General features: G+C 28.3%; 1 protein-coding gene across 6 annotated transcripts in view; it reads right to left on the bottom strand.

Moving 5' to 3' along the window:
• The window catches only part of LOC107447257 (lethal(2) giant larvae protein homolog 1), a 103171-nt gene that overhangs the window by 23001 nt on the left and 67453 nt on the right, over window positions 1-12717 (bottom strand). For all 6 annotated transcript variants that reach the window (XM_071185547.1, XM_071185549.1, XM_071185551.1 and 3 more), the window contains 4 exons: window positions 10000-10113; window positions 8888-9054; window positions 4992-5097; window positions 1955-2075 (listed from right to left, as the gene is read on the bottom strand). In XM_071185547.1, the coding sequence (XP_071041648.1) occupies window positions 1955-2075; window positions 4992-5097; window positions 8888-9054; window positions 10000-10113 (508 nt within the window). The remainder of the gene's footprint in view (window positions 1-1954; window positions 2076-4991; window positions 5098-8887; window positions 9055-9999; window positions 10114-12717) is intronic.

The following is a 12717-nucleotide window of genomic DNA, read 5'->3' as shown; positions in this document are numbered from 1 at the left end:
AAATTGTCTTTTTCTCAAAATTTGTTTTTTTTCTGTGTGTACCTTTTTCTTAAAAACTACTGAAGATAAATTCCCAAAATTTTTACAGCTTATTATTAAGGACCTAATACATATACTGGGGTGAAATTTTTGTGATAACTCTTGAAAAATATTGTGTAACTGTTGAAAACGTACTGCAAATTGACATTTTTACAGTAGTACTCAGCTTTTATTTATTTTTTTTAAATATCGATGTGTATGGATACACTTTTCACCTCAGTATGTATAAGTGTTCATATAATCACCATAAAAAATTTCAAAGCTTTATGTTTGATAGTTTCTCAGAAAAAAGTTTGGCATTTTAACATTATCGGTATAGGGGGTACTCCTTAAAAAAAAAAGAACCATAATAGCAAAACGGTACAGCTCAGTGAGCATATATTAAGAGAGTTTTCACTCAAGCTTTCAAATAGCAACTTTTTTTCATGGAAACAATTTCTTTAAAATAATTAAATTGAAAAAGAATGCTATTAAATCGTAAAAACACCTTAATCACTATGGATATTCATGCTGTCATTTATATTTTAGATAAACCTCTTGCTTTTTGATGAAATTTTGCAGAGTTCAAAATATATATTTGATAATATATAATTAACTCTAATTTAGTAATACAAAAAGAGAGAAAAATATTTTTTTAAATATTGAAAATAAAAAAACATTTAAGCTATACATAAGCTTTTTTAGAGAAATATACAGTGAAAAGAGCGTAAGAATTCATAAAATATCTACAATGCACACATCAGTTGGTGGATACCAGGCAAGAACAGCTAAAAGTCTGAATGCAGTTGTAATTCTGCACATGCATTGTAAGTAGCATTTTGCAATTAAAAAGTGAAAGAAAAGCCTAACATATTTCATATCAACTTTAGATGCATGGGACTAATTATTCAACCAATTAACTAGAAAGGAACTCATTTTAAAAGTGTTTTGTGCAGCCTGAAAGGTTTATAAATATAGGATTAACCTTTGGATATGAACAGTGTTTAAGTTGTGGACATTATTTATGAGAAAATTCACTTTGTATCACTATATTTAACTAAAAATCTTTTGGCTGACATACTAATTTCAATAGAAATATACCACTTATATTCATTAAATCTATGCCTTTCAATATCACTTTCGCACCTGGTTCCCATCAAACACATCATCCCCATGGCAGAATGTTACAGAGTTCTTGCAGAAGGATTCTTCCTTTGGGAAAGAAAAATGTTTGCTTTTCTGCAGAAATTTTTAAACGATTTCATCTTTTCTTCAGAATTATATTCAAAAGATGCCTTTCTCGCGCAGCAGGGTGGTAAAAAAAAAAAAATTGTGATTTTCTTTTCTTTTATTTTTCTTTTCCGTAAAAATTTTCAATCTCTTTTTTCCTGCAGTGAAGATACTACTGATTTTCACATAGCTTTTAAAATCAAACATTATTTATCGCTACAACAGAGTCTGGAAATGAGAACCCGCATTTAATAACCCCTTCTCGAGAGTTCGATGCGAACAATAACGTCGTCAATCTTTTTTCCATATTTCCTGCTACAGATTTCACAATTTTTTTTAAAAAATGCAAGGATGAATTACAAAATGCAAAAAATGAAATAAGTGTTATCTTTTTACCAAATGCGAGAATATCACCCGTAACATTAGATTAAAAAAATATTACATATTCCAAGTAAAAAAAAAAGTTTTTTTATTTGGTTCAATTTTTTGTTTATTTAAATAATTAAGTTTAACTCCTTTTTTTTTTGGAGTTAACACTTCTATTACTTTAAATTAGTAACATATATATTTGTTAGTTTTAAATATCTTGCTGAAAGATATTAATATTAGAGAGGTATATTGCGGAAAGCCTGAAAAAAACTCTGCCACAGGGGTATCATCTATCATAAGAAGTAATTCTAGAACCAAGATTGTGAGAGATAATTACTTAATGTCTTCTCTTTTTATACAGTTGTGTGCTTGCTGTCTTTTTAAGTCTGGAACTGTGAAGATGCTAACTTCTCCCTGATTGGATAAACAAGTCATGCAATACTCACTGTAGTTCTCATCTGTAAAATACATGTCAAATCAATTGGTATAAATTAATTATAATTCCTGGCCAAATTATTAGACGCACTATAAGATTCCATGTAAAATCTTAATTATCAGGGGGTACAATACAGCTTTAGTGGTTTTACGTGGTTTGCACTTGATTGTGTTTGTCAATTAATTGGTTAAAATAGACAATATATAGTATAAATTTGGCAATTTGATATATTAGATATTATATAAATATAGAATAATTATCCTATCAAGCATTATATTAGTATATTATAATTAGATCAAATTATTCGACCCACTGTAGTTTTTTAATAATGACATGTTTTTCGCGTGTTTATAGGCAATACTTTTATATTTAAATATACATGTAAAGGGTTTTATATATTTTCTTATATACTTCCTATTTGTATTTATTTTTAACGTATTGCATTACAATGCTAACTAATTGATACACAAGCGTCTCTTAAAAACAATAAAGTATCACCTGATAATAAAGATTTTACATATAAATGTAAGTATAAAATACAAAAAGTGTGCTCACACTAAATTCTTCACCCTATTTTCTAAATGGCTTCGCGGAGGCCATTGTTTCAAAATATGCCATAGACGATTGAGCTATGTCAAATATTTTAAAGACAACACCAGATGCTTATCAAAAATGTTGTCTATAGCACGTTCTGCAGTACTTAATTATTCTTTATACCAGGTTATCCGAAAGATGGACGTGATCATGCTAGCAAACTACATCACCAAATTATTATTCCTGAGGTTATCTGAAACCATGCGTTCATTTTGTTTATGCAGGGATAAAATTGGATAAAAGGCAAAAAAGCTGAATTTCCATGTGAGTAAATCTTACTTATGTGCCATCATTTAATAATGAATTCCAGACAATTTAAGATAATAAATAACTATGTGTTGATATAAAATTAATTGTTTTCTAGATTAATATATGAATGATTACATCGACACTTAACATTTAGTAAAAAGTAAAATTACCGATTGAAAAAATAAAGTTAGAAATTATATTTTTCTTCCGTTCACACAAAGGAAACAATTATTTATTGAGAATCTGCCTAGTTTAACACATTAAACTACTGAGAACATACTTTAACATTCCATTTATTTTAATAAATACTATTAAGTGATATATAGCAAAAATATCAGTAACACAATTTTTTTAATTATTTAGAAAAGAAACTTTTACAATTGGAATCACTACGTTCTTATTATAATCCGATCTAGCTAAAGCCCTGTGAAAATATCAGTAATTGTGAAGTAGAAACATTTAGTAACTCCCTAACATACAAAAATTGCTATTTTAGTTCGAAAAATTACATGATAATAAGCAACTGTTTAGATATTTATCTCTCAATTTATAAGAATTTTCCATTTTATAGGATAAATAACAGCAACATTATTTTTTAAATTATTTACAAAAGGAAATAAGCTTCAACAAATGAAACACACAAATTAAACTAATTATGCTGTTTAGCTGCAATTTTTTGAAACAATCCTATCCTATTCACAACAATGTTCTGAAAAAAAAGAATATTTTTCCGAACAAGACTTTCGATAATAATTTTTATTTGAATTATTTAATATTCCATCAATTTAATTTATTTGACAAAATAAAAATACGCGTTATAGCCGGGAAAAAATTACAGAAAAAATGCATTTTTTCCCATAAAAAGATTAGTTAAGTATTAAAAAGTAGTAAACAAAATTCTAAGACAAAAATTATGAAAAATAAATAAATTATTTTGTATAAATTACTGATACAATATTTGTAAAAATGTGACGTAAAGTTTATTTCGGCAATTAATGAAGAATCTTGTACTGAAATTCATAAAGTAATATAAAAAATAATACATATATATAAAATAATTTATAAATATAAAAAATAACGATAAAACGAGCTATGAAACAAAAATTAGATACTGAGGAAAAATGTGCATGGCAGGAAACAGGTTTGTCGTCGCATGCTGTGTGAATGTACTTGCAACAGACGCACTGCAATAGAGGAGAAAAATCGTGTTTCGCATTACTGTTGCATTCGGTCTGTAAACACCTTTACTTAATTTTCGTGATATGACTGACATGGTATTTGGTGCAGTTTTAATGGGTACCAAATATACCCTTAAATAGATAAAAAATATTTTGGGAGTTAATTTGATGCCAATTTTTATTTATTTTTTTCACAGCCCCTCCAAGATACAGGAGCTTGTTTGTGAATCACGAGTTTTCAGATAGTCTACATGGGATGAAATACGCTTAATATAATATAAAGCCACCAAAAATAACTATAATAAAATCTTTTGTGTGCATCAGAATTGGAGTATACCGTAAGCTCTAAAAAGATTCAACCTAAATTAACCTAATTAATAAAACCTATTTTTGTTTTTAAAATTCAGAAACATGGAATAAATGCAAGTTTTTCATTAGCTTTGCTTTCAATTTGCCTGTTACAGATCTGTGGTGCTGTTACCAGAGAGAGTTTGAAATAATCGACAATGGAGGCATACTAGATACAGCAATTGTACACTTTGGCTATCGGACATTGTGGTTTATCGAACGGACCAAATGTTTCACTATTTTCGAAAATCACAAAAATACAATTTTATTATTAAACAACGTAACTTTTTAATAAAGAAAATTCTAAATTTTTTGAAAAAAATGGGTATTTTCAAAAATTTAGCTGAATTTTGGAAGATCAGAAAAAAGCAGAAATCCGATAAAAGGTGGAAAATTCTCATGCCTTTAAAACAAAAATCAATTTTTTGTTGACTGATTTAAAACAGTAATTTACATTAAAACATCTTCAAACCAATAAGAATTATTAATGAGATTAATTATTATAAGTTATTACCCAGACCAAAAAAAAAAAGAAAAAAAAAATGCTTAAATAGAAGAATCATACAAACCACTTTTGCTGACAAACTTGATCATAGCAACTTTTCGCACTCTTGCTCCCTCATGCGCAGTCAATTTGAATTTACAGTAGGGTTTCAAGCTTGGGAGAGTAAAAACCTTAAAATATATATACATAAACCTTTCAGATGTTAATCTCAAACTAGAAAACATTTTTCAGAAATTTGATTTTTGGTTTGAAAAAAAGGTGAAAGAAGTGGAAAAAAATAAATAAAGTGCGAGAACTATGCTTTGAGGATTTAGTTGCACACTTTTATTTGGTATTTATAGTTAAATTTTAGTCTTGTATACAGTATAAGAGTTTCATTTATAGCTGTTGAGGATTGTCCTAACGAACTAATATCGAAACGTACGCTCAAGAACTCTTTGTCTGTGTAGAGACTAGAATTTGTACAGAGCTTACTGATTTTTTCATCTATAAATAGCTTTCATTTTTATTTTATTATGATAGACTGATAAAATAGAACAAAAACATGGTAAGATTCCCTGCATTGAAATAAATTTTGAATTTTAGAAGTCTTAATTTGGTATTGATATAATGGCTTTGTAAAAATAAGACTAATTTGATCAAATAACAGTTTTAAAAAAATATATTAATTTGGAGACTTACTTCAACTTCAATACATTAAATTTTACCTTATTTTAACAAAAAAACTGCTTGCTATTAAATTTCAAATAAGCAAATTTTCAAATTATTTTATTTTCAGTCCCTTTTTCATATTATGTTCTCTTCCAGTTTTGAAGACAGTCATTTCTGATTTTAAATTTTGTAGTTCTATCCCAGCTTTCATCTCTTAAGGAAGCACAAGTATACATTTAGTTTTTAATATCTACAACAGTGATTCTCAACTTTTTTGTCGCTTTTAACGATTTTGAAATTTGACGGCACACAAAGAAAAAAAGTTTTAAAGATGGTTACTTACCTATAATACACTGCGTAAAATAGTTTATAATAATAATTTTGAATGTGAAATAAAATAACTTTTACTGCAAATAAACAGTAAGTTTATAAAGTGATTAATTACAAGATAACTTATTTATTTTTTTGCTGTTTATTAATTGTTAGCTTGCTTTTTTACAGTTATTAATTGTTAGTTTTTTTACATTAATTGTTGTTGTTGTTTTTTTATCCCTTGTCAATTTGTTTTTTTTTTCTCTGATTATTAGCTTGTTTTTTTTAATTAATTATCCTTTAATAATTTGTTTTTATAACTATTGACTGCATTGCTGATTTTAATTATTAACTCTTATTTCCTTTTGTAAGAAAATATTTAGCTTGCTTTCTTTTATTAATTATTAATTTAAGCAGTCATTAAATTTCAAACTTAGTTTGACATTATAAGATCATCCAAGACAAGAATATTGCCCTCAAGCAGGGTGCGTAGCCAAATCTTTGAATCAAAAATAAGCACTTTTTAAAAACTTTTCAAGCACTTTACAAAAATTTTCAAGCACTCAAAAAATTCATATTCAATCAGTGATATCATTGAAAAACAAAAACTCTTTGCAAACAGTTTTAGCGTTAAAAAAAACCCAAAAAGAAACAGACGTAAATCGAAACAATCAGTACTTTCCCACATCATCGAGTGAATTCAACTTGATCCTGAACTCAGAACAAAAGTACCCGTACCCCCTAAGTCAAAAAAGTGTTAGAAGTAAAATAAAATAAACAATAATAAAATTAAAATAAATTAAAAAGAAAAACATTTCATAAGGATCTGATATTCTCCATCCGAATTGGAGCACTCGGGTTTCGGTTTCAAGTCTGCGCGCATGCGCAAGTCATAACGTGGGTACGACATGAAGTCCGCGTGAATGATTACGTAGCAAACACCCCATTTTTCGTGAAATGCATGGGACCCACCAGATATCACTGAAGGGGGAAAATATTATTTGGGAAAAAAAAGCACTTTTTAAAAACGCCAGCTGAAAAATGCACCTTTAAAAGCTTTTAGAAACGAAATCCCCAAAAAAGCACCTTTAAGTACTTTTTACAAACGCTACGCACCCTGTCAAGGTAGTTCACACAATTTAAATATGGTGGGGAAATTATAAAAAGCATATATATAAAATTATATATAAATACTTCTCTTTAATTTAAACTTTACTCTAAATAAAATAAAAGCATTATAATTTTTACTTCATCATTTTATTTATATTAGTTGTTGAACAGCCGACCCAAATTTTGGGTTTAAGACTTTTAATGTTCAACTTGTAGCCTTGTAATTTTGAATCAATCCAGAAGACAAGAAAACTCCTGGGTTAGTAACCCCCAGAGGTATTGATTTGTTATGGGAACACGGAGAACTACTTTGCGACTCGACAGATTGTAACCTGCATCAGTCGTCATTTACTACACGGGAAGTCTTCGGCCGACCTGGAATCGAGCCTCTCGGTGCTTGGAACACTAAGAATTTGGCGGCACACAAGAGTGCCGCAGCACAGTGGTTGAGAATAATTGATCTATAGGCTCTGTGCCTCAACATTTTTCCAAATTTCGGAGACCAGTTCCATCAAATATTAAATTATAAGCAACAGTCATTTCCACAATACTTTGAAACACTGCAGCTTTTCTCAATTTTTCCATTTTATTGGACTTTTTATGACCCTTTTACTTTGTGAACTATCACGCTAAAAAATTTCAAAGCCCTTTAATAACTTTTCAGGCAAATTCAATTTCAAATATTCCAGGTTTAAAATAATGTGGATGGTGCATAATTGAAAATATTTTAGTCTCGCACTAATTTAACTAAAAACCTTTGGGCTGATATTCAATAAAAATAGAATTTTACCATTTGTATCCCTTCAATGGCTGATCAATATCATTTTCACAACTGGTTTCCATCAACATAAAATATCCTCAGTAATAGACATAACGTGGGTCCCCTTGCCAACAGGGGGAGGTTCTTCCAAATTTCTTCTGTATTGAGCTCAAAATTACAAGGGTAGGGAGTTTAACATTGGTAATCACAAACTCAAAATTGGGTTAACAGATCATTGACAGTTATAAATGAATATTCATGGCTCTTTTCTAAAGTATGTTAAAATGTATTTATAAATGTTTGAAGTACTTTCAATGCCAATTTACAAATTTTGCTGTAAAGTTTAAGGTACAAAATATATTTTAAAAAATGTCCTCTAATTTTAATTACATATTACTATCTTCTCATACCTGCCAACATAGGAGAAAAAAAATAACGGAGATTTTACTAACGAGTAAAGTTTTGTTACTCTATACACAATCACGTAACTCAAAAAAGAGAAATTCAAAATTTGAAATATAAGCACTTTCATTTAGTGAAGTAAAAAATATGTATATCAATCTTAATCTAAAGAAGTCTTTTTTAAGTCTTTTAGAAGTCTTTTTTTAAACCATTATTTATAATTACTTAGACTATTTTATTTTATAACTGTTGTCGAACGGCCGGTCGTTTTAAACCCAATCCAGAAGACAAGGGAACTCTTGAACCAAGTATTGGGAGAAAGTTTGCCATCCTTGAGGACTTTTTGATGGAACTAACCCACATTCGAGAGGAAAATCACGAATACCTCCCACAGTAAGCCCGATGGCAAGGGGACTCTAATCCAAGTTCCGCCTACTACTGAGGATATTCTACGTCAGCACAGTAGTCGGTGCAAGCCGGATTCGCATTGACCCGTCATCTCTAGGATTCAAACCCGGTTCACTTCATTTAAAGGCAAAAGCTCTGTCCCCCGAGCTGTCACGGATCAACCGAAACTATCGACGTACTGGCTGGCGATAGCAACATTTATTGAAGAAATTAGATAAATATTTTTGCCATCAGTTTTATATAAACAAAAATATTTTTTTTTTAAATTTCTTCGATACAATAGGGAGAAAATATACAGGAGAAAGGGAGGTTTTTACCTTAAATTGTTCTTCTGAGCAAATGATGACTCTGTGGGTTCCACTGAAGTCTGGTGACTTGGCTCTCTTGTTTTCTACCTCATAAGGTTCAGGTAGAGGATGACCCATGCCATCCAGTATTTGGATTGCAATGACAGGAGCTCTATGTTTCAGCTGAATCTCTTTGCCTTAAAAAAATTTTTTTTTAATCAGTGACTGGGGGGATTGTGACAAAAGAAAAAACTCAATTTTAAGTGCAGAAATACATGTTTCGTATTCATCAAAAAAATTTTCAATAAGATATATAAATAAATTACCCACCAATGATGAATCTTTATAGTAACTAATCTTAGTCCTTACAGGAATCATTACGAAAATTGATGTTTCAACCCTATGAATATGACTCGGGATATAAGCAGATTCCGGTGCCGTTTTAAATATTCAAAATGGCGAAAATACGTCAAATCAAAAGAATTACTTTTTATAAATTGTATTAAAAAGAAACTAAGACTAAACAAAATTACCTTATATATTTTTTAAAATAAATATATTATATTGCATAAAGTGTGCATTTCGTTTTTCTTTCAATAAATAGTGATCGATTATCATGTAAACAATAATTTGAATAGTTTATCACTAGGAAAACTTAAAAAGACAACCAAAATCTATTATTCTATGTTCCAATGAAATTTTTATGTGAATTAAGTTTTTTTGTGTCTATTAAAAACAAATTTTATATATTTGTTTTTAATAGACACAAAATTTTGATTTTAAGCAGCATGACCTGTTATAAGATCCCAAAATATTTCTGTGCCCCGGGGGCCCTGCGTGTTATTAAGACAGCTCTGACACAATTTATCCACGAATCAATGGTAGCCAACCAAGTCACAGCTTAGATACATAATTTGCCACAAACACACCATACTTAGCAGTTCTATTAATAATATAAAGTACAACAAACTAGTTTAAATGATTCCGGTGATAGTAATGAACCCAGCAAACATCCAGTTGAAAAATATATGAACACTAATAGCTAAAACACTTCAAAAAATAAAATCATCTGCTTTGTTTGCATTTATAACAAAAATAGATTGCAGTTAAATAGCAAAATATACTTCTAAAATACATCATACCCAGTTGACAAGTGACTGATTCTGATTTTCTATTTTCTTTATGCATAGAGATAGTGAAAACATAAATGGCCCCAGCATTTGTACCGGCCCATAATGTGTGAGACTGTAAAGCATCTAGAAATTAAAAAAAAATATCATGTCTTCCAAAAGGCCATTTGTAAAATTCTTAAAAAAATGCAACAAAAAAAGAGATACAACAATAAGAATTTGAAAAATTAATACATTGGTCAATATTTATGTTCCTCTTCAACATTATCCCCAAACAGCTTCACAAAACTTTTCGAAGAAAAAAAAATTGCAGTAACAAGAAATGCATTATAGATATTTCCTTTAAAATGAAAATTTAAACTTAGTATTTGTAGTATGCATTTTGTTAGAAATCAGCAAAAAGCAAGGAGTAATAATGGTGCATAACAGAATTACTCACTGTGAATCAAAATCCTAACACCTGAAAGTTAAAAATGGTTCATTGAAAACATGACAAAAATTTTAAAATTTAATATTAAATAATTAGCTTTTAATTGAACAATAATTTTTCACTATAGACATTTACAATTAATTATCTTTCACAATAAATATTACTTTACATTCATTAATTTTCTTTTAAGGAAGGAAATTGCATTTACTCTCTGCACTCATTTTTTTTAAAGAAATTTATATAACAGGGTTCCTACTCTTTTAACAAAGTAAAAATCAAGCACTTTTAAGGACCATATTTTGAAAAAATAAAGCACTGTTTTTAAAAAAAATTAAGAACTTTAAAAATAGTATGATTGTTTATCATCGAATATACATGTCACCATCAGTGAGTGCAAATTATTTACCTTTCTAAAAATATCAATAAATAAAAAAATAATAAAAAAACAATTTTATTATAATTTAAGAACTGATATAATTGTATTAATTGATAGGGCTTGCCAAAGAAGTACTAGGTAATTTTTGCAAACTCGGGTCAGGTTTTTCATAAAACATTTTCAGACTGTTAAAAGTTAACGCCTTTCAGATTGTAAAAGTTAACATATGAAACTAACCTGTATTCTACTTTTAATGATTTCATTGAAATTTAATTGTAAAATTAAGTGCAGAATTTAAGATATGAAATTTTTTTCATGCATATTAAAAAAAAGAGTAAATAACAAAATTTGGAAAGAACATTGAAATAATTATAACAACAAGTTTTTATATTCCGCTACTAGGCCAACAAATGCGTCAGATTTACTTTTATGATGAACTTTAACAAAATTATTTCCAGCCAAACCACTTATTAAGAATGAACTTTAATGTTGCTAAATATTCTGGCGAAAAACAGGAAGTAATTTTAAAGCAACCTAAAATTGCACAAAAATTAAAAACAGTATATTAAGTTGCAATGTTAACTGAATAAAATTATTAAAATCTAAGGATCATTCAGTTGAGTAGATTTATATTTTATGTAACAATTTGCTTATCTTTAAGGAATAAAAATAGCATAACAATCTAAAACTTTAAAAAAAATTTACATTGCTACAAAACAAATTATAAATAATTACCAAATATCTAACTTTCTTGTTAGAAGCAAACCATGCTTTTTTTATTTAGGAAAAAAAAATTTAAAGTATTTTTTTAAAAAAAACTTGAGATTTTCATCAAAAACCCAATAAAATCCATGTTTTTGATGAAAAATCTAGGTGGGCTGGGATTCTTCAAACCCTGTTTCTTACAGATCTGGAATCATGATCATCATGAATTTTAAAAAATTTATGCTTTCTGTAAATTTATGTTTACTTATTACACATTGAATTATTATACAAATTTATTTAATTCTTCAAGATTTTAAGAAATAGTTTTAGTTATGGATTCTTGTTCAGAAATTTTTGTGATACTTCTTTTCTTAGAGTTTTACTTAATCCAGGGTTCATACAGAGATCAGAAGAAGAAATCCAAGGAATATCCAAAGAGTCCAAAATTTTAAGGACTTATCAAAAATTTAAAAACTTTGTGTGAAAGATAGTTTTTTTTAAAAATTAAAAAGCAGCTATTATAAGGAACTTGCAAAAATGTATATTTTGAATTTAGTTTCTATCCCTTTTGAAATAAATTTTGACTTTGTCAAACTTCGTCAAGAAAAATAAATTAAGTTATCACTTTGACACACAAATACATTTTCCAATTTCAAATATTTTAATAAATCTTGCTAAAGTACAGATGTTAAGGATTGACATAAAAACCTACCAATCTTATATTTTTAAATTTGAATACATGAGAAAATCTAAGGCATTTTATAGCAAGAAAAAAAAATCACAGCAAATTATTAAGTTTGCTTTTAACATGTAAAATTATTTGCTGTTATTTTTCGTCTTCTAACTCTTGCAATTCAATTTTTATTATTTTAAAAGTTTTCTTAAACTGCTAGACTTTGACAGCTAAGTCATATCCAGTGGTGCAAGTGGCTAAACATGGCTTTGGAGCAACAAAAAAGCAATTTTGGAACAGTGAAACGAAAATTTGGAGCATATGTAATAAAAAGAATAAAACAAGAATTTAATAACAAGAATTTTCAAATTTGTTCATTAATAACGTGTCTTATTTTTTTCATTTTTATGAAGGTCCCTGCATTAAAAAATTAAGTTTCTATTAAATATTCTGCTATCCTCGATTTTTCCTCAGATAAGAGGATCTGTTTGCTTTCTATAATTGACATGTCTTTATTATTTAACCCATCTTTAATATTTTTTTCAG

This window comes from Parasteatoda tepidariorum, chromosome 9, assembly GCF_043381705.1.
Source record: "Parasteatoda tepidariorum isolate YZ-2023 chromosome 9, CAS_Ptep_4.0, whole genome shotgun sequence".
Taxonomy (NCBI): Eukaryota; Metazoa; Arthropoda; class Arachnida; order Araneae; family Theridiidae; genus Parasteatoda; species Parasteatoda tepidariorum.
Note: the sequence above shows the minus strand (reverse complement) of the source record. Positions and strands in the feature narration are given on the sequence as shown.